This window comes from Stenella coeruleoalba (genome assembly GCF_951394435.1).
Source record: "Stenella coeruleoalba genome assembly, chromosome: 17".
Classification (NCBI taxonomy): domain Eukaryota; kingdom Metazoa; phylum Chordata; class Mammalia; order Artiodactyla; family Delphinidae; genus Stenella; species Stenella coeruleoalba.
In genome coordinates this window covers 47,011,370-47,035,184 of record NC_137163.1, presented here as the reverse complement: position 1 = coordinate 47,035,184, position 23,815 = coordinate 47,011,370, and the positions used below count along the sequence as shown (strand labels likewise).

General features: G+C 38.1%; 1 protein-coding gene across 1 annotated transcript in view; it reads left to right on the top strand.

The window, feature by feature from the left end:
• Window positions 1–23,673, top strand: part of LOC307176269 (UDP-N-acetylglucosamine--peptide N-acetylglucosaminyltransferase 110 kDa subunit-like) — a 30,921-nt gene extending 7,248 nt beyond the window's left edge. Inside the window, exons 2-3 of the mRNA XM_079902201.1 lie at window positions 948–1,119; window positions 20,064–23,673. Of these exons, the coding sequence (XP_079758327.1) occupies window positions 1,012–1,119; window positions 20,064–23,213 (3,258 nt within the window). The 5' untranslated portion in view covers window positions 948–1,011 and the 3' untranslated portion in view covers window positions 23,214–23,673. The remainder of the gene's footprint in view (window positions 1–947; window positions 1,120–20,063) is intronic.
• The last annotated feature ends 142 nt before the right edge of the window (window positions 23,674–23,815 follow it).

Sequence of the window (23,815 nt, the reverse complement as noted above, 5' to 3'; positions counted from 1 at the left end):
TATATTGATGTATAAGTGTAATATACTAATATTTATATTAGTGTATAACAATTATGTATTATATTAATATATATTTTTGCCTAGCATATATTATATACAAAATATATGAGTAATGAAATGTATTTCTGTGGTTAATATGTTCATAATATTAATATGATATATCCTGTAATATTGATTATAAAACAATTATATCATAATATATAAATGTATAATATTATTATCTGATATAATACACTATAGTTAATATATTCTATATAACAATATATAATGTATTAGTATAATTGTATTATATAATATAAATATAATACATATATAAAACTATATATCTTCTAGTTATACATTACACATACGAGCATGTATAGCTATTTATAATTTTATTGACATAGGAATCTGGTCATCATAACAATTGATGTAAAAATATGCAATATTTTCAATCAAATGGGCCTTAACCTCACTACCTACACATAAGTACTTTTAAAATCTTGAACCCTGTCTAACTCATGCTTCCATATCTCTCAACCCGCTTTTCTACACATGCACGTAGACACACATTTATACACGATATATATGTATACTACCAGTTTTCAGTTGAATGTATATAAATATATAATATATAATTATATTCCTGTGTATGTATACAAATATAAATCAAAGGTATGTGTATAGGTATGTATTTCATATGTTTCTATAAATATACAAATAATGTATGTGTATATAAATACATGACTGTATACATACATACACAGAAATATACTTATTTAAACAAAAGGGACCTAAATATAGTTCTTTAAGAATAAAAAGTTATGTCTCACTGTTTCAATAACAGTTTATAGTTTTCTACTGTATGTGCTTCTATAATTGTTATGAACATTTCGCATTTTTGTTGAATGTTGTTTTAATTTTTTGCCTTTTTTTGTTTTTTGTTTGTTTTTTTTTTGGTACGTAAGCCTCTCGCTGTTGCGGCCTCTCCCGTTGCGGAGCACAGGCTCCGGACGCACAGGCTCAGCGGCCATGGCTCACAGGCCGAGCCGCTCTGCGGCATATGGGACCTTCCCGGACCGGGGCACGAACCCGTGTCCCCTGCATCGGCAGGCGGACTCTCAACCACCGTGCCACCAGGTAAGCCCAGTTTTTTGCCATTATTAATGAAGTTCTGAAGAATACGGTGGGCAAGATTACTTGAAAAACTCTCCTAAAAGAAATGGGTTAGGTATGCTAGGTTAAATGTACACAACTTATTTTTAAGTGCGTGGTTGATTTTGGAAGTGTGCAGTCGAAATTTCCAGGACCCATGAAGGAAGGGTGGTCCATGTGTGAGAGTGATAGCTCTATTAAGAGTGGATTGAAGATCTTGACAGCTTAGAACAGAAGCTGGAAATCCTGTTTTTATGGAGCCAAATGGCAAATATTTTAGGCTTTGTAGACCAAAGAGGCAAAATTGAGGATATTATTTAGGTACTTAGGTAACCATTTAAAATTTAAAATGTTACCAGTTAAAACGTGAAAATTATTCATAGCTCATAGGCCATAAAAAATAGGCAGCTGTCTGGATTTGGAATACAGGCCGTAGTTGAATGACACACCTGGTATAGAGACTTGTTTTTAAATGGCCATGACCACATGGGAGGCAGGAGGTAAGACTCCATCCCTACTAGATGGGAAGTTAGAACTAAACCTACCTATCCCTGGCTTCACCTTGAATGAAAGGGTGTGCCAGGAGAAAAAAATATCTGCTGGCAAAGGGAGACTAAGAGCAAATTCTCTTGGCCTCTGCTCTGGGTAGGAAACAGGTAGGAAATCTTGAGAATTCTGAACCGAAGATCTGTGTTCACAGTGTTTGGGTTGCAAATTTATTTGCGGTCTTGCAAACAGAAGCTAAGAAATTAACTTAAAATGCTCCCAAATCGGTGGTATTCCAAACACAAAACTAAACCCTTTCTGGAGAGGTAGACCTTCAACACAGGCCTACAGCGTTCCCACAGATAAAGTTTAGCTAAATGTGAGCTCATGATCTAAATTTACACAATAATGAAGAAATCAGCTACAAGTGGAGAGAATCAGCAAAAACAATCAATACCAGAATTAAATTCCCAAGGCCATCCATCAGATGTTGGAATTATCAGGTGCCAGGCAGAAAATATACATAAAACTAGAACTGAAACAAGGAGCAAGGATGTTTTAAAAGACTGGGTAGGATCTTTCAAACATTTTTAAAGTACATGTCATTGATAAAGCTAAAAACTCGAAGGTCGTGTAATACAGCAGATTAATCGTGGAGAAGAGTGAAATTATGCTGTTTTTAAAAATATGGCAGGTCAGATTTCCTGCCTAATTATATAAGTTGATTTATCTTAAAAAATACACAGTATTTTAAAGACTTATTGGCTGTAAAATAAGTTAAGGGTATTTCAAAGGGCTTCTCTGCAAAGAGAAGTGAGAAGTAGCAAAACACAGAAAGTCGAGGGGAAAAAATGTCAGTATATACATTGCTATAGGGTCAACTAAGCCTTAGGCCAGCAACTGTGAGGAGGAGCTGACCCTTAGATACGTACAACTAAGCTGGAACCTTCAAAAAGTTCAACTATTTATAAGTAAAAAGATTTATTAAAATTAATAACCAAGTGTTTTAATTGACATCAGAAGAGTAAAACAATAAACCCTGAGAACATAGAAAAATAGACAATAAAGATATGAGCAGAACTTAATAAAACAGAAAGAAGTATAAAATTGAGGTGATTTAGTAAGTCAAAAGAATATTCTTTGAAAAGATTTAAAAAAACAAACTTTGATTAAGCAAAACAAAAATGTAAGTAAACAATATACAGAAAGAATCAGGACAGTGTTATAGCAGAGAGTACAAACAGAGAATATATGAAATGCCAGTAAATTTGAACATTTCTGTAAAGTGGACAATTTCCTAGCTCCTAAAGTTTACCAAAACTGACACAAGAGGAAATTTGTAGCTGGAGTTCTTGCACCAGTAAAGGAATTAAGTCAATAGTTTACAAGCTTTCACCAAGAAAATACCAGACCCGGCCAGATCGTTTGGGAGGTGAATTCTATCCAACTTCTGTTAAACAGATAACATCAATATTAACAAAGAAAAACTTCTAGGGAGTAGCAAAGGAAGAATGCTCCTTTATTCATCTTACGAAGTCTATATAATCCTAATACTGAAAATAGATTAGGACTGTAAGGAAAAAGAAATTTACAGGTCAAATTTACTTGTAAATATAAAAGGAAAAATTTTAAACTATGATATTAGCTACCCAAGTTCACTAGAGTAAGAAAAAGCACGAGCAAGTTAGGTCATCCAATGTAGTTTAATGTCAAGAATATATATCAATAGATTGAAATCACCACATTTTATTTCTTTCATGTGTCTCTTTAAAAAATTGCTATGTACTTATATTGATCTCTCTTGTACTAGGCACTGTGCTAAGTCACTTACATATTTACTCCTTTAAACCTTCTATCATCCCTGGGGGAAAGTTCTATTTTGCTTCCATTTCTTAGCTAAGACTCTAACCCCCAGGAAAGTAAAGCAGCATTTGTAAGTTTTTGTGGATGGTCAGTGACGGGACCAGTACAGGAACATCCAAAGTCTATGCTTGGAAACAGTGCCCCATGTTGACGCTCACATTACAGATGAAAGGAAAGGAACCATGCACTTACATTATAGATTAATACCCACATAACAGGTTAAAGGAAAAAGAAACATGTGCTTCTCTCAAAAGTTGTAAAGGAGGCATATCCATTTCTAAATATATTTCCCAATTTCTTTTGCTTGTTTTCTGACCTTTGTAGTGCATTTTGCCATGAGGAAAATTTTAATTCTTATATAATTAAATGTATCCTTTTTTCTTTGTATCTTAGAAAGGTATTCCTCATGAATAATTTATTTCAAGTCTCCCAGGTTTCTGATACTTTTACACTTTCATTATTTTTTCACTTTTAACTAGTTGCTGTGTCTAGAATTTAGTAATTCTATGATAGCCATATTTTCCCACTTTTGTTGAATAATTTTTGCTGCTGATCCAAAACGTGAATTTTATTTTAATCTCAATTCCCTTATGCTCTTGCATCTAATTTTAAGATGCTTCCTATTCCACTGGTTGTCTTGTCTATCTAAAACAAAATGCTACCTTAAAAATAATGTAATTATAATATAATAAATGTCATTAGTAAACATAATACAGTATATAATAAATAGCATAATATAAAATAACAAAATATAATTTACCATATAACAAGGTCAAAGGAGAGCAAAAGTATACAATCACTTGAAATATCCCCCAAAAGATATTTTATAAAATTCAATATTCATTTGTAATTTAAAAGAAAGAGTAAAATAGGGATTGATGAATGCTTCCAAAATAAGAAATTATATGTCTAAAAGAGAAAGAGGTAAGTGATAGACTTTAGTAACACTGGCAATAAATGCAGGACAAGATGAGGATGCCTGATATAATGTTAAAGAAAAAGTATTATGTAACATTGTGTTTGCAGCACTGATGAGTTCAGTGAAAAGAGAATCTCATAGAAAAGAGTATCTCGTTCTTCTTAATGTATGTACACTTGTCCATTGCATGAACATAACAGCTTATTTAACCAATATGTTACTGATCTGCATCTGGATTTCTAGGTTTTCATGCAATTTTATTATGCACAGTTGTTTCAAACACTAGGACTTCCTCTTATGTTTATATCTTTTGAAAGAAACACTATCTCCACAGATGATTTATCTGTGCTGGCTGCTAGCTGACTTTGGGTACTTCTCAGTTCTTCCCTTTACCTTCCTAGTCAATATGAAAAGGGAAGGCAAGAAGGTCTCCTGTTTCGAGACTGTAAAGATAGGTCTTGGTGATAAAGTCTTGGTGGTAAAGGCTAAAAGTATTAACCCAGAACAAATGTTTTTCCAGCTGTAACTGTGTGTGATTCCCTTGGCTTGATTCCATAGAGGATGTAAGACAAGACTGTAGAACCTGCCCTCAAAGTGCTTCCAGTAGGATGAGCTAAGTCAAGTAAGGTGGCATATCTAATTCAAGACAAAATATCACGTCTCCTTTTCTCTCCTGGCAAAACTTGGTGGAGTGAATGTAGAAGTCACTGTATGCTTTAAATTAAAGCAACACAATAAATCGTGTATTGGAAGGTGATTATTCTGGTCTCTTTGTGGAGACGAATTGGAAATTGTCTAGAAGAAGGAAAATTAGGTTAGCCAAAGTTAAACTCATAAATAATTGAGCATTAATTAAATATCTGTGGTCTGTGTTTCTCTTTGATCATAATTTCTCCCAGTTTATAGACCTCTCTGATACCTGATTAATCCTTGTCAAAGATGCAGTTCACAATGATTATTACTGTGTATTAGGTTTTGCCTGGGCCCTGAAGAAACTATCCTAAATCACCAGCTATGATTGTCACTTGATTTCCTCACAGAGAACAATCAGAACTCCTTGTCTTACGTGGCTTGGGATGAGAAACTAGTTAGTCTCTTAGATACTGTTAGAGGACCCTACAGAGCCCATTGGTGAAAGTTTGGAAAACACTGGGCTTCTTAAAATTGATTCTTGTAGTGCTTCAGGAAAGATCACTGAACCAAAAGGATAACGGTGTTTCTGGTTCTGTTGTTAGTGTTCTCCATGGAAACATTGCTGAAGCTTCTGCACTCAATTTCCTTCCCCATGTGTGAATGTCACTGAAAATATCCAACTCCATTCTATCCCCATATAACTTCAGAAACGAAGCAAAATGAAGACTCAAAATTCATTTCAAATAATGAAATGAATATATAACGTAGAATGGAACTGGGAAAATACCTGGTTTAAATTCTGGAAAGTACCAACTATACAATTCTGGATAAGTTGCTTCATCTTGCTTAGTCTAATTTAATGCCCATCTCACAGGATGTTATGATGATTAATTTAATATCTTTGTATAACATACAGTGTTATGTAATTTCTTGTTTTTCTTGAGTAAATTCATATCCTTAAGCAACTCACTGTAAACAATAGTTACTTACTTGCTTAAATTACTCTTATCTTCTATTATCAGCTGAATTGTGTCCTGCTCAAGTTAATATGTGGAAGTCTTAACCCCCAATACCTCGTAATATGACTGTATTTGGAGATAAGGCCCTTAAGTAGGTAACTGAAGTCAAATGAGGTCAAATGGGTGGGCTCTAATCCAATATGACTGGTGTCCTTATAAAAAGAAAATATTAGGACACAGACATGCACAGAGAGAAGACCACGTGAAGACAAAAGGAAAACGTGGCATCTACAAACCAAGAAGGGATACTTGAGAAGAAATCAATCCTGCTGACACCTTATGTCAGCTTTCTAGCCTCTAGACCTGTGAGTGAGTAAATTTCTGTTGTTTAACCTCCTCAGTCTCTGGTACTTTGTCATGGCAGCTCTAGGAAACTCATACAACTTTTTATGGCCTCCTTGTCTCAAGTTGAAAGTTCAATATTTGGCATCATAGCTAGGAAACAAAAATATCATCTACATTCCTTGTTGTAGTCTTTCTTCCCCATTCTCATTGCTAGTAATTTCCATATTTGGGTCTGTTTTCTGTGCCTTGTAAACAGAGTGTTACGCTCATTTCTGCTCTTACTGCTAATATACAGTAAATGTGCAGATACCGAATAGATTTTGGAGAAGTGCAGCATATAGTTGGCACATGTGTGTATGTGTGTGTATTCATATAATTTATACTTTTTCTCTATTTTCTTCCTTTGGTGTGAGCTAAGATTCTCTGCTTTTGTGACGAGTACTCCTGAATACTAATCCTTGAATTTAATTCACCAAAAATTGCCAAAAATAATAATAATATGGGGAAAGAGAGAGTGATAGAGGGAGAAGAACAAACAATCAGGCAAGGGCAGTACTGTGAATTATTAGGGTCTTATTAATAAGATTATGTTAGTCTAGAGGAAATGACCGTAAATATCATCAGTGAGCCCAGTTGGTCTTTACTGACTGCTAGACACATCCCTGAGTTCTGTTCTTAGTCTCCAGCTGTATGATTACTACTGTCTGGAAGTATTATTTGAACAACTAAAGTCACTTAATGGAAAAGGAATATGTCTTTAGAGAATCAACAGTAAGTTTTCTATCTGATTAAAAAGGACTGTTGACTGTCTGGAAACCTCAGTCATATTTGTAAGCAGGAAAGCATTGGCTATTAAAAGTGGATGATGTAAAGAGATGAGCAGAAACTTGGGCGATAGATTTACCTGGATTTAATTCTCACTTCTACCGCTTGGTAGCTGGATAGCCTTAGGCAGGTTTCATACCTCCCTGAAATTCACTTAATTCAGTCTGTAAAATGGCATAATAACTTATTATAGCATCCTTTTAGGAATTTTAAATCAATTCTTGAAATAAAAGTGCACAATATATAGACAAGTATGGATTCCTCAATAGGTGTTTGACCTTTCATTTCTCCAGTATCCCACCCGCATCAAATAAAGAAAAATACTTTTTAAAATTTACGAATATTTCATTGTTGTAAAGTTAAAGCCATAAAAATAAGCAAATGGCCTACTATCATACCGTTAGAAGAAAAAAAAAAAAGGTGTTCATGAGAGTTCCATATTAGAATACAAGTTTTCCTTAGGCACCTGTTTATGTATGCTATTCTGCTCTTTACAATAAATAATTAAATTTAAAAGACTTAATTCCTCACTTTTAAGACCTTATTAGTTTACAAATTACATATTGACCTATGCTAAATTTTATACCGACCCATGCTAATGAATTCAGTACAGAAAACAAAAAACACTGCACTAAAGCAAATTATATATATATATATAAAATATATATATATATATATATATATATAATATATATATCTTAAATGCATTTATATCCTACCGTGTCTCATAAAGCATTGTGGTAACTCACTGGAATACAGACAATCAAATATAATGGCAAAAGCACTTAATATAAACAGTGCCAAGGAAACATAGAAGATGAAGAAAAGATGAGGGAAATGTGAACAGGAGGACATGTAGTTAATCGAGTTGTATGTTTTGACCTTAAGCTTCTCTGTGTGGGGACTTCCCTGGTGGCACAGTGGTTGGGAATCCTCCTGCCAGTGCAGGGGACATGGGTTCGGGCCCTGGTCTGGGAAGATCCCACATGCCGCGGAGCAACTAAGCCCGTGCGCCACAATTATTGAGCCTGTGCTCTAGGGCCAATGAGCCACAACTACTGAAGCCCACGTGCCACAACTACTGAAACCCCAGCTCCTAGAGCCCATGCTCTGCAACGAGAGAAGCCACAGCAATGAGGAGCCCGCACACCACAATGTAGAGTAGCCCCCACTCGCCCCAACTAGAGAAAGCCCATGTGCAGCAACAAAGACCCAACACAGCAAAAAATAAATAAATTTATTTAAAAAAGAAAAGATTCTCTGTGGATAAAACAACATGTAAATAATTGGTTACAAAGCCACATTATTTGAAGGTGCCAGACTGCACATTAACAGTCTGACACAAAGGGACAGCACAGGAAAACTATTCAAAGACAAAGATTTTTAAATCTTTGCAGTTTGAAACCTTTTAGAGCAAGTATAATGAGCTCGACACACATTTCAACACTCAACATGTAATCGCATGTTCAAAGCATGTCTCAAAGTCATTGGAAATAGTTGCTGTCTCTGTCTCTGATATGTAAAACAGATCTGTGATGTGTAAAACTCAGGAGGTATTGATATCCACTTTTTGGCATCTGAACAGGGAACAAAGTTGTTTCGCAGTGATAATAAAGAATGAAGTAAATGCAACAGTCAAATAAAAGACAAAGTACTGAGGGAATGTATTAAGAAAACGAATCCAACTAAATTCTGGTGACCTGGGGCCTACGGTTGTACACACTGCATGGAAATACCCCAGCCTAAATACTGGCATAGGAGGAAGGGTACTGCTAAGCCCATCACAGTATAATCCTTTTAAATGTCCCTTTCAAGGTTGTCTCCACTCAACACTGAGTATAGGAAATCTTCCCATCAGGCAGAAACACTGGCTGCACAATGATTGACCAAGAAATTAACACACTAATGAATAAATGATGCTAATTTATTTCTATCTCTGACAACGGGAAACAGCACACACTCTGTGTCAATGATATGTCCTCTTTCCCACTTTTCTAAATGGTCAATTACGTTTTTCCCTTCATTGCTTTATATCATGTGTGGCAGGCATGATGGGAAATGGCTACCAATGGTTCTGTTATTGATTTCTACCTTCCTTTCACTGTGGCTAAAGAAGATACTTTGTATGATTTCAGTTTCTTAAAAATGTATTGGTACTTGTATTGTGGCGTAACATATGGTCTTTCCTGGAGAATGTTCCATGTGTACTTGAGAAAAATGTGTATTCTGCTGTTGTTGAGTGGAGTGATCTATATATGGCTGTTAGGTTTAGTTGGTTAAATGTGTTATTCAGTCCCCCTACCTCTCTACTGATCTTCTGTCTAGATGTGTTATCCATTATTGAAAGCAAGGTATTGATCTCCAACTGTTATTTTAGAACTATCTATTTCTTCCTTCAATTCTGTCAATGTCTGCTTCACATATTTGGGGGATGTTTGGTACATATATGTTTATAGTTGTTATATCTTCTTGATAGATTGAACTTGTTATCAACATATAGTGGCCTCCTTTTCCTCTTGTGATAGTTCTTGATTTAAAGTTTATTTTGTGTGATATTAATGTAGCCATCCCAGATCTATCTTCCTTCCTTCCTTCCTTCCTTTTTCTCTCTCTCTCTTTCTTTCTTTTTGTTACTATTTGCATGGGATATTTTATTCTGTGCTTTAACTTTCAACTAACTTGTGTCTCTTGAAATCAAGTGAGTTTTTTGCGGGCAGCATATACTTGGATTATGGATGTTTTTAAAGTCCATTCTGCCAATATTTATCTTTTTTTTTTTTTTTTTTTTTTTTTTTTTTGTGGTACGCGGGCCTCTCACTGTTGTGGCCTCTCCCGTTGCGGAGCACAGGCTCCGGAATCGCAGGCTCAGCGGCCATGGCTCACGGGCCCAGCCGCTCCGCGGCATGTGGGATCCTCCACGAACCCGTGTCCCCTGCATCGGCAGGCGGACTCTCAACCACTGCACCACCAGGGAAGCCCGCCAATTTTTATCTTTTTATTGGAGAGCTTAATCCACTTACTTTTTCAAAAATTACTGATGAGGAAGAACTTAATTCTGTCTGTTTCCTGGTTGTTTTCTGTATGTCTTATGCATTTTTTGCCCCTCATTTACTCCATTACTGACTTCTTCTGTGCTTAGCCGATTTTCTTGTAGTGAACTCTTGATTCCTTTTTCATTTCTTTTTGCATATAGTCTATTGATATTTTCTTTGTGGTTATCAAGAAGATTACATTTACCCTTCTAAAGTTCAACCAGTATCATTTGAATTGAAACCAACTTCAATAGCACACAGAAACTCTGTTCCTCTACAGTTCCATTCCTCCTCCTTACATTATTGTTGTCACAAAATTACACCTTTATACTTTGTGAGCCCAATAACATGGATTTATGATTATTTTATGCATTTGTTTTTTCAATCATGTAAGAAATAAAAAGTAGAGTTACAAGCCAGTAGCACAATACTGGCTTTAGTATCTGCCCATGTATTTATCTTTACTGGAGATTTCTATTTCCTTATACAGCTTCGAGTTGCTGGCTAGTGTCCTTTCATTTCAACCTGAAGGTTCAATTTAGCATTTGTCATAGGGCAGTGTTAGGAAGTTGTAAAACAAACGCCCTCAGCCTTTGTTCATCTGGGAATGTGTTAATTTCTCCCTAAGTTTTGAAACCAGTTTGGCCAAATATAGAATTCTTGGTGGACAGTTTTTTTCTTTCAGCACTTTACATATGTCTGGCCTCTTGCCTCCATGGTTTCAGATAGGAAATTAGCTATGAATCTTTTTGAGGATCCCTGCTTTGTAACAAATTTGTTTTTTCTTTCTCCTTTGGGAGTAAAGATTCTTTCTCTGTCTTTTGGCATCTGAGAGTTTGATTATACTGTTTCTTGTTGTGGCGTTCCTTGAGTTTCTCTTAGTCCTGAAATCAGGCAAAGATTTACAGCAAGCAAACACATACTGAACCAGGGAAGAGGCAATTTGAAAATGGCAGGAAAGCTTTGTGGCATTTTTACTTGCCCTTGCCCCATCTACACTTAGTGTAGTGATGGTCTTAAAGTGGTGGGGTCTTAATGCAGTGATAGTCTTAAAGTAGCAGCAGACCATTCGTAGTATGGGGCCCTCAATCCTGCTTCAGGAGGGAGCAGAAGAGCCCATACTCTCGGATTATTATGTGTATCTGTTCTAACCTGTCTGGGAGCTACCTGAAGGACTGACACAAGATGCTTATCTCTGTCTTAGCTAACCTGGAACACAGTCTGGAAAAGCAGCGGTCATTGCTCAAAAAAAGTGCAAGGTGAACTGACAAAGCACAGATGGCTGGGGCAGAAGACTGTGCATTGAAATACAATAGACCACATAAGATGCAGGAGCAAAAGTTGGGGGAGATTCTTTGGGAACTTAGAACATACAAAAAGTACACATGTGTCCAGAGAAATTAAGAAAGCCACATGCATACTCAAGATAAGATGCATGCTCTGAAAACACCAGAGGAGTCTCTAAGCTTTTACCATGGGCTGAGCCCTGAACTCAGTGCAGGTCAGCTAAATGTTGAAGGAGTGATCCAGCAATCTGCACAATGGGGAGAGGTGTGTGGTTTTGAGTGTGCATGTGGATGTGCTTGTGTATATTTGTTTTTGTTTGTCTTAGGTGCAGGAATTCAAGGACATCTCTGTCAAAACAGTAGCTAAACATGAACTAAAGGAACAGAGACTTCAGTGCCTACATACGATAAGGAGTACACTCATTGCAAAACTAGTTTGGAAAGGTCCCTAAACAAACAGACTACTACAGCCTTCAACAATCCAAAGCCCAGAAAACCCTGGGAAAGTGGGAGAATCTGATTTCCATAGACACCACATTACAATATTTGAAAGCCAAATGTTCAACCAAAAAAATCACAAGGTATACAAAGACATGGAAAAGTATGGTCCATTTAAGAAAACAAATTAATTGATGAAACCATCCCTAAGGAAGCCCAGACTTTTCTCCATTGCATATTCTTGCCTCTTTTGTCATAGATTCATTGACCATAAGTGCATGGGTTTCTTTCTGGGCTCTCTATTCTGTTCCAGTGATGGATGTTTTTGTGCCGGTACCATACTGTTTTGATTACTGTAGGTTTGTAGCACAGTCTGAAGCCAGGGAGCATGATTCCTCCAGTTGTGTTCTTCTTTCTCAAGACTGTTTTAGCTATTCAGGATCTTTTGTGTTTCCATACAAATTTTAAAATTATTTGTTCTAGGTCTGTGGAAAATGCCCTTGATATGTTGATACAGACTGCATTGAATGCGTAGATTTCCTTGGGTATGATGGTCATTTTAACAATATTAATTCTTCCAATCCATGACCATGGTATATCTTTCCAGCTGTTTGTGTCATCTTTCATTTCTTTTATGAGAGTCATATAGTTTCCTGGGTACAGGTCTTTTACCTCCTTAGGCAGGTTTATTCTTATGTATTTTATTCTTTTTTATGCGATTGTAAATGGGATTGTTTCCTTAATTTCTCTTTCTGATAGTTCACTGTGAGTGTATAAAAATACAAAATTTATATATAGAAATCTATTGTATCCTGCAAATTTACCAAGTTCATGTTTGAGCTCGAATAGTTTTTTGATGGTGTCTTTCAGATTTTCTATGTATCATGCCATCTGCAAACAGTGACAGTTTTACTTTTTCCTTTTCATTTTGGAGTCCTTTTATTTATTTATTTTTTCTTGTCTGATTGCTGTGGCTAGGACTTCCAAAACTCTGTTCAATAAAAGTGGTGAGAGTGGGCATCCTTGTCTTGTTCCTGATCTTAGGGGAAATGCTTTCAGCTTTTCACCATTGAGTATGTTAGCTGTGGGCTTGTCATATATGGCCTTTATTATGTTGAGGTATGTTCCCTCTATGCCCACTTTCTGGAGAGTTTTTACCATGAATGGATATTGAATTTTTTCAAAAGCTTTTTCTGCACCTATTGAGATGATTGTACGGTTTTTAGTCTTCAGTTTGCTACTGTGATGATAAGAGACCTAAGACAGCTACAGAGGCTAAGTGACCTTTCCTTCCCTGAATGGGTAGGTATCCTTGTTCTGCCTTCTAATTGAGTTAGTATCTGAGTAAAGAACTGCCAGGTGTCATTTAGTTCACAATACACTGCTGTGGCAATATAGAAATGAATTTGCCTAAGTCATTTGGCTTTTCTCAATTATAGTAAATGAATATACTGAATGAATACTTCAACTTAAGGAAATGTTCTTAAAAATATATTAATGTAGGCAACTTCAGTGGAGAACTGAAATCAAAACAAAACATTCAGGTAAAGGGTTGAAATAAAAGTACACTCAGTTGTATCCAGTTTCCTCTTGTAAATCTCTCTTTTTAATTTGAGTGGACAGTCACTTGAGAATATCTGACTTGGGGCTAAGGAAATCTAAGCCTTCTTGGCCACACTGTATTCTCTTATGTCATTTACTAAAGACACCAGTTGGGTTGCTGAAAAAAGCGTGGGAAAAATCAATCCCTCACAACCAAAGGGCGGCTCTTGAAAATATGTGTGTTGTTGTAGTTATTTTGCTCTTCTGGCCTCAGAAGTTCTAATCTTAACCTTAGCCCCTCATGGAGAGAGACTTTGTAAACCAATTCCCACATGACTCATTATGTGACTGTTGAAAAAGAGAAACCTAGCTCTTTTCCTGTGCTTTCAACCAGTTATCTTCTTCAAAAATCTGTTTGGATTGTTATACCTTAATCTTGCCTGGCAAGGGACTTATGGGAAGGTTCTTATTGTTTGAAAGTTTGGTGCCAGTATCTGCAAAGAAAGAAGAAAGATGTGTTTATGAAACATCCCAATAGTGAAGGTACGTGAAAGCAACTTTTGAAAAAGTTAATCTGTCAGAGTTTATCCGTATTATTACATTTTATTTTATTCATTGAAAATAAATAATTATCAATGAATCCTTTCTAGATTTTCTAGTTTCCCAAAGTTCCCTGTATTCACATTCTAAGAGGAAAAATGGTATTTTAAGTCACTGCTCTCCACCTTATATTATTTATAATCACTCCTCGTGACTCTTCCTTCCAAGAAACTTGATCCTGAGAAGTGTCCTTTGTTTGTCTTTGTGGAATAAGTGATGAGGATGCATCCTGGAGACCTGTGAGATGTTTAACTTGTGGCATAATGAAACTAGGATGGAGAGTTCTGGAAAGATCTGGAAAGGTGGCTGGTAGAGTGTGGCCAGATGTGGTGGGAGAAGAGAGACGTACAGAGAGAGGGAGAGGAAATTTTCAGAGGGAGAAAATGAAACAAATAATTAAATAAGTTTTGTTGTGTGGTGTGGGACGCAAGCCTTTCTCTCCCCCTTTCCTTCACAATGTCTTTGTTAAAGACTGTGTTTTTCATTAGTTTTACTAAGATAGGATTTGCTGTTTTGTTTGGATACTGAGAATGGACCCATGGAAACAGTTACATTTGGGTTATCTCTGACTGTCTTTAATGAAGAACATAAATGTTGGCCACACTATCTATGCACATGCTATCACCATGCCTTTTTTGTTCTCTGTTCATATATCTAAGTCCTCTTCTTTCTTTAAGGTCAATCTCAAATCTCATCTGAAATGTACATTTATTGATAGATTCAACCCATAATGAACTGTCCCTTCTTTGTCCTCCTTAGGCTCTGATTATTTACAAAAACTCATTTTTGAACTTAGAAACTGTCCAATATGATATATTAGTTATTTCACCAGCATATGTTATATCCTCAACACAATTATACGCTTTTGTGGGGCTGGGATCATACATTCTGTAATTTTTCTCAGTACTTACACTTACTTTGATAAAAAGCGCATTCATTCATCTAAACATCATTTATTGGGTGTTAATTAAATATCTCAACTCAGTAAATATTGTTTGAATGAATGCATGCATGAATGAGGGAGTGTGCAATAGGTAGCCTAATGTACCGCCCAATGTGAGAAAACCAAAAACATAAACACAAAGGCAAGCCAAAAAGTGGACCAGGACTTTCTGTAAAATATCCTGCTTTTTGTTGGATGATGCCATGAAAATCAAGATGCTCCTGAAAGGTCTTAATAGCTGACCAAGAATAGTAAACAATTGAAATTCTCTCAGGCTTCTTCAACCCTATCACTGGACACATTTATACCTCTCAGGAGTGGTATTAAAAGAAGAGATTAATAAAGCTTTTATAGATGAGTTGATAAATCTCTAAATATTTAAGTCTTCATTGCCTGCTAGGTTTTCTCTATTTTGGGTTTCCAAAAGATTTCAATAAACCACAGGATAATTAAAAATTAGACATTATCTTTCTTACCTTGATGTTTTTTGATGGTAAACACCTTTTTATTGTCTCCATAGTGCTGCCTAGTTTCCACCAGTACAGTACTTAAGTGAATTTTGCTCTGGATGTTGAATATTACTTAAATAACTAAAGTAACTTCCTCAGAATTATTATTCTATTCTGGTTAGGATACTATCTGCTCTGGTTTGTTAAAATTTCCCTTTAGAGTGGTTTTAATTTTGTTTCTGATAGGGTCCTAGGATTTATTGCCACACCCTTCCTGCATCTGTTTTTCTTTGAATTACTCTCCTTGCAGTTTCTGATTCATACAGGGCCTTACAGGTTAGTGACAACCTGGCCATCACAACGCTGGGAAGGAGAGGCCTACTTTTCAGAGGTGTTGATGTTTTCTGTACCTGAAGGTTTTCAAGAGATATCAATCTTCCTCACCACCGCCCTTGGCCCTCTTAATGGACTAAGCAGTTCCTCATGAAATTTCTGTAGGATATCTGTACCAACTTCTCAATATTGTTCCATCCTGAGTCTATAAATTCCTGGCCTCAAGGTAATGTTAGATTTCTAGCTCCAGCCCCTATTTACATAAGGCCTATACTAAGGAACGGAACCCACAGACATCAGTCCGCTCTTCTTTCTCTGGATTTAATTTCTCTGTTACTTTCTGAAACATGCAGGTGTTCCTTTCTTTCTTTTAATCTCAGCTATGTCCTTTTAACTTTTTCAAAATTGACCCAGAATTTACGTGTGTCTCCAGTAAGAGTACATTAAATTGAGCTTAGTCTGCTATTCTACTGGCATATTTGAGATCCAGATAATTTGCTACTTCACTGGATTCAATGACCTGTATATTTCAGGCATCTAAAACTCACCATGTTCCACATTTCCCTCCTTATAGTTAGTAATTTTCTTGGGAATCTGGATGAGATTAAATGGAATAAAGTTAGTGAGTGGCCCAGGAATGCCTGAAAGTTTGTTTGTCAGAGTGGCCAGGGAAAGTTAAGCAAGGAAGAAAAGCAAATGAAAAACAGAATCCCATTATTATGGCTGAGTTTACTCCCAGGATTCCATGCAGAGCTCTCTGTAGAGCTGGGTTGGGTTATAACTTATGCCAGAGCTCTACGTGGGGCTGACACCATCTCATGCCAAGCTCTCAGTTCTGGGCTCACGTCATCTCTGGTCCACTCTGTGGAGTGGAAACTTTGGAGGAATGGCCAATGTGTTCCGCGGCGTAGGAAGAGGGAAATTATGAATGTGACTTTCTAAATTGTGGAGGAACTAACCACTGTAAATGTGCCTTGAACTATGTTGTTTAATTTGACCAGTCAGATCAATGACTTTCCCCTTGAATGAAATGCTGCTACGTATATGAGCAGAAAAACAAAACTGGTATAAGGAATAGCTAGCTAGTGGGAAGCTTCCGCATAGCACAGGGAGATGCGCTCGGTGCTTTGTGACCACCTAGAGGGGTGGGATAGGGAGGGTGGGAGGGAGGGAGATGCAAGAGGGAGGAGATATGGGGACATATGTATAACTGATTTACTTTGTTATAAAGCAGAAACTAACACACCATTGTAAAGCAATTATACTCCGATAAAGATGTTACAAAAAAAACTGGTATAAGGAGATGGAGAGACTGGGAGTCTTATTTTCCCACCAATTAACTTTGCCTCTGACCATGACCTTCCCTTTGAGTCTCCTAGACCTTGGGGATGATCGCAGCCCCTTGGGTTGGGTGACGGCAACCCCATCTTCACTAGAACCTCTATAGTTAACTTTGATTTTTCCCACTCCGTCTATCCATCCCGTGTATGCAGTCAGACATTTGATCATGGACTTTTCCTGACAAAATATGCTTAAATATAACCATTTCTTTTCACTCCCACTGCTACTGCTCTTGTCACTGCCTTAACTAGGGCTTTATCTTTAAGTTCTTTATATAAATATATAAATATCTCTATATAAATACAATATACAAATAAATAAAATATAATATTAATTCTGATGATTTTAAAGTCTTTTCTTGATAAAGACTTTTCCTGATAAAGACACACAATATCTTATATAAATATTTTTGTATTATCTGTTCTTTTCTTAGAATTTTAGCCATATGATTCTATCTCTTGGTTTGTCTAGAACTTTTTGATTGAATGCTGGCTATTTTATTTGGCTTTTTTTGTTTTTCTCAGTGCAAACGTTGTTTTGCTTCAAAATATTTTATTCTACCTGGAAGTAGCAAATCTTCAAATTACAATTTTTTAAATGCTTTCAAATATCAATACTATAGGTGTCACAAAATCTAGAAAAATGACATTTAAAAATGAACTACTGCCAGATGTGTCTCTATAAACCTTTTCCCCCACTCTTCTAGCTATATATTCTTTAACTGCCTCCTCATACGACAGTTTATGTATTTTCGAAATAAAATTTTAAGAAATAAACTTTGTAGTTTTTAGACATAGATTTCTTGTAGCATGGTTGATTAGAATTTCCTTCTAGTTATTAATAGTTTAGAAAAGTTTATTTCAGCTTCACAATTTATTATTGATAATGTCACATTAATTTTCATTGTTAACTTTGAGAAAACCTCTATGGATTACTTCCTCATAAGTATTTACTATTATAAATGCATTACTGATTTCAGTACTGCTATAGGTTTGTGCATTACAGGGATTCTGATAAAATACTCATTCATACCATTCCATTACACACATTGTTGATGGAGTATATTCATTCATTCATTCATTCATTTATTTATTTATTTTTGGCTGTGTTGGGTCTTCGTTGCTCTGCGCAGGCTTTCTCTACTTGCAGGGACTGGGGGCTACTCTTCGTTGCGGTGCACAGGCTTCTCATTGCGGTGGCTTCTCTTGTTGCAGAGCACGGGCGCTAGGCACGGAGGCTTTAGTAGTTGTGGCTCGCAGGCTCAATAGTCGTGGCTCACGGGCTCTAGAGTGCAGGTTCCGTAGTTGTGGCACACCGGCTTAGTTGCTCCGTGACATGTGGGATCTTCCCGGACCAGGATTCGAACCCTTGTCCCCTGCATTGGCAGGTGGCTTCTTAACCACTGCGCCATCAGGGAAGCCCCTGGAGTATATTCTTGACAGAAGAAAATTTCCGTTTTGACTAAGCATTGATGAGAACTGAATCTTTGACTTATCTTTCACATGCCTGATGATTGAAATAATTTTCCACAGATTAGCTTCTGGTTTTGTACTTTTCAGTTCTTTTTTTCTTCTTCAAACGCACATGCTTTGCGAGCTGTGAAGTGCAAGACATGGCTATATTGTAAGGTGGTGTTTGTCCTTATGCTTCTGTGTCTTGTGCTAGGTTAAGTCAGTAGAGTAGTCAGTATGAGTACTGGAAGTTATTCCTGTAATGCGATAGTATATAGTCAATTACATATGGCGGTGTCTGAAAATCACATAATAGCCTCACTTAAAACATCTCCTTAGGGCTTCCCTGGTGGCGCAGTGGTTGAGAGTCCACCTGCCGACACAGGGGACACAGGTTCGTGTCCCGGTCCGGGAAGATCCCACATGCCGCGGAGCGGCTAGGCCCGTGAGCCATGGCCGCTGAGCCTGTGCGTCCAGAGCCTGTGCTCCACAACGGGAGAGGCCACAACAGTGAGAGGCCCGCGTACCACAGAAAAAAGAAAATCTCCTTAGCCAGATTTCAAAAAAGCCTGTGGCCATTCCAATATGATCCAACATAGCGGAATATGATAGAAGGAAAATTGGCAAAGAAAGAGACGCTGGTCTTACCTGATGGAAGTTAAAATATCTCACTTTTGACAATTTTGCAAAAACTTATAATTCCATGAACTAATTTCTAGGGTTCTTCATAGGACCTAAAAAGGAACCCATAGAGTTGTGGAACAACAATAGAAGCTGCTGTGATGAGAAGCCCAGGCACCGCAACAAAGAGTAGCCCCCGCTCGCCACAACTAGAGAAAGTCTGCACGCAGCATTGAAGACCCAACGCAGCCAAAATAAAAATAAATAAATAAAGATAAATTTAATTTTAAAAAAGTAATACTCAGGTTTGAGGCATGAGAAGTATGATGAGGAGAAATTAGCTAATCCTTTCAGAACTTTTAAAATATCAAACTCAGTCTCTAAGATTTTAGCATTATATACAACATTGGTTACTTATTAGTGGTTTGGGAAGGCCAATTTAAAATTTTCTGATCTTACTGTATTGAAATTCACGGCCCTAATGTTTTCCACATTGACTATATGAATGATGAAGTAAAGTCAATCATGTATTTCCTTTCCAACTGGACAGAAAACAAAATTTTAAAAAGTGTTTGGACTACTGACTTTTGATTTCTTCTAAGGCAAGTGTATAGGTAATTTTTATTCCCTGGTTAGGAGAAAAATGGTGGAAGAGGGCAGGGTTAAGAATTAAGATTTCAAGAGCGTGAGAGGTAGATGGCCAACCAGAGTTCCTAAGGTTCGGTGCCTGGAACTGTTGCCGCCGCTTAAGCCTGCCAAAGCAGTGGTATGGGTGCTGCCCTCGTATTTGCTACCTCTAGAAACATTCTTGCCAGTAGTGGCAGCAGCGGGACTCAATTACCCCCTTTTCTCACTCTCTCCAGAAGCTCCAGATGGCGTCTTCTGTGGGCAACGTGGCCGACAGCACAGAACCAACGAAACGTATGCTTTCCTTCCAAGGGTTAGCTGAGTTGGTACATCGAGAGTATCAGGCAGGAGATTTTGAGGCAGCTGAGAGACACTGCATGCAGCTGTGGAGACAAGAGCCAGACAATACTGGAGTACTTTTATTACTTTCATCTCTACACTTCCAGTGTCGAAGGCTGGACAGATCTGCCCACTTTAGTACTCTGGCAATTAAACAGAACCCTCTTCTGGCAGAAGCCTATTCGAATTTGGGGAATGTGTACAAGGAAAGAGGGCAGTTGCAGGAGGCAATTGAGCATTACCGGCAGGCATTGCATCTCAAACCAGATTTCATCGATGGTTATATTAACCTGGCAGCCGCTTTGGTAGCAGCAGGCGACATGGAAGGGGCAGTACAAGCTTACGTCTCTGCTCTTCAGTGCAATCCTGATTTGTACTGTGTTCGCAGTGACCTGGGGAACCTGCTCAAAGCCCTGGGTCGCTTGGAAGGAGCCAAGGCATGTTATTTGAAAGCAATGGAGACGCAACCGAACTTTGCAGTAGCTTGGAGTAATCTTGGCTGTGTTTTCAATGCACAAGGGGAGATTTGGCTTGCAATTCATCACTTTGAAAAGGCTGTCACCCTTGACCCCAATTTTCTGGATGCTTATATCAATTTAGGAAATGTCTTGAAAGAGGCACGGATTTTTGACAGAGCTGTGGCAGCTTACCTTTGTGCCCTAAGCTTGAGCCCAAATCATGCAGTGGTACATGCCAACCTGGCTTGTGTATACTATGAGCAAGGCCTGATGGATCTGGCAGTAGACACCTACAGGCGAGCTATTGAATTGCAACCACATTTCCCTGATGCTTACTGCAACCTAGCCAACGCTCTGGAAGAGAAGGGCAGTGTTGCCGAAGCAGAAGAGTGTTATAATACAGTTCTGCGGCTGTGTCCCACCCATGCAGACTCTCTGAATAACCTAGCCAATATCAAAGGAGACCAGGGAAACTTTGAAGAGGCAGTTCGCTTGTATTGTAAAGCATTAGAAGTCTTCCCAGAGTTTGCTGTTGCCCATTCAAATTTAGCAAGTGTATTGCAGCAGCAGGGAAAACTGCAGGAAGCTCTGATGCATTATAAGGAGGCTGTTCGAATCAGTCCTACCTTTGCTGATGCCTACTGTAACATGGGAGACACTCTAAAGGAGATGCAGGATGTTCAGGGAGCCTTGCAGTGTTATACTCGTGCCATTCAGATTAACCCTGCACTTGCGGATGCCCACAGCAATCTGGCTTCCATTCACAAGTATTCAGGGAATATTCCAGAAGCAATTGCTTCTTATCGCACTGCTCTGAAGCTTGAACCTGATTTTCCTGACGCTTATTGTGATTTGGCTCATTGCCTGCAGATTGTCTGTGATTGGACAGACTATGATGAGCGAATGAAGAAGTTGGTCAGCATTGTGGCTGACCAGCTGGAGAAGAATAGGTTGCCTTCTGTGCAGCCTCATCATAGTATGCTCTATCCTCTTTCTCATGGCTTCAGGAAGGCTATTGCTGAGAGCCATGGGAACCTCTGCTTGGATGAGATCAGTGTCCTTCATAAACCACCGTACGAACATCCAAAAGACTTGAAGCTCAGTGATGGTCGACTGCGTGTAGGATACGTGAGTTCTGACTTTGGGAATCATCCTACTTCTCATCTTATGCAGTCTATTCCAGGCATGCACAATCCTGATAAATTTGAGGTATTCTGTTATGCCCTGAGCCCAGATGATGGCACAAACTTCCGAGCAAAGGTGATGGCAGAAGCCCATCATTTCATTGATCTTTCTCAGATTCCATGCAATGGGAAAGCAGCTGATCGCATCCATCAAGATGGTATACACATCCTTGTAAATATGAATGGTTATACCAGGGGTGCTCGAAATGAACTCTTTGCTCTCAGGCCAGCTCCTATTCAGGCAATGTGGCTGGGCTACCCTGGGACCAGTGGCGTGCTTTTCATGGATTATATCATCACTGATCAGGAAACTTCACCTGCTGAAGTTGCTGAGCAGTATTCTGAGAAACTGGCTTATATGCCCCATACTTTCTTTATTGGTGATCATGCTAATATGTTCCCTCACCTGAAGAAGAAGGCAGTCATCGATTTTAAGTCCAATGGGCACATTTATGACAATCGGATTGTGCTGAATGGCATCGACCTCAAAGCATTTCTTGATAGTCTCCCAGATGTGCAGATTGTCAAGATGAAATGTCCTGATGGAGGAGACAACGCAGACAGCAGTAATACGGCTCTTAATATGCCTGTCATTCCTATGAATACTATTGCAGAGGCAGTTATTGAAATGATTAACAGAGGACAAATTCAGATAACAATTAATGGATTCAGTCTTAGCAATGGACTGGCAACTACCCAGATCAACATTAAGGCTGCCGCTGGAGAGGAGGTTCCCCGTACCATTATTGTAACCACACGTTCTCAGTACGGGTTACCGGAAGATGCCATTGTGTACTGTAACTTCAATCAGTTATATAAAATTGACCCATCTACTTTGCAGATGTGGGCAAATATTCTGAAGCGTGTTCCCAATAGCGTACTGTGGCTGTTGCGTTTTCCAGCAGTAGGAGAACCTAATATTCAACAGTATGCACAAAATATGGGCCTTCCCCAGAAGCGTATCATTTTTTCACCTGTTGCTCCTAAAGAGGAACATGTTCGGAGAGGCCAGCTGGCTGATGTCTGCTTGGACACTCCACTCTGTAATGGACACACCACAGGGATGGATGTCCTTTGGTCAGGGACACCCGTGGTGACTATGCCAGGAGAGACTCTTGCTTCCCGAGTTGCAGCTTCCCAGCTCACTTGTTTAGGCTGTCTTGAGCTTATTGCTCAAAATAGACAAGAATATGAAGACATAGCTGTGAAACTGGGAACTGATCTAGAATACCTGAAGAAAATTCGTGGCAAAGTCTGGAAGCAAAGAACATCTAGCCCTCTGTTCAACACCAAACAATACACAATGGACCTAGAGCGGCTCTATCTACAGATGTGGGAGCATTACGCAGCTGGCAACAAACCTGATCACATGATTAAGCCTGTTGAAGTCACTGAGTCGGCCTAAATAATGACAGTGTGCACAGGAGAATTACCCTGTACCTGAGCCTCAACCTTCTGGGGGAAAGGGAACTACTTTTTCCTTATCTGTACAATACCATGCTGCAGATGGGTGACAGACAATGATAAGAAATAGCACAGCCAGACTTGCTTCCTGCATGATCATGATCACGATAGGGAGAGACACAAGAGATGGGAAACTGCTGTTCCACAAGGAGTCTCCATAGAATTTTGCAGCAGCCAGGTGTCTGGAAGGTCTGGAAGGTAAGTCTGGAAGGTCTGATCTCCCTTGGTCTTCCATGGGATGGATGGTTAGTGTGGAAGGGAGATAGAGGTTGCCCAGCCGTTTTGTGATTATCATGGATTGATTGAGTCTTCTGAATTAATATTTTTCTTTATATTTTGGGTATTGGAGCTTTTAAAAATGTTTGGTTTCAGGTATTTTTATTCATGTGAAGTGTGTATGATTCTCTTGAGATAAGCTTTTAAGCTAAAATATTCCTTGTTTTAGTTTCTGAACTCTACAGATAAATGGGGACTTTGCTGGTGTAGTCTTTTTATAGGTTTTGTAAACCATTTGAGCCTATATCAGTCATTTTAGTGTCTGAC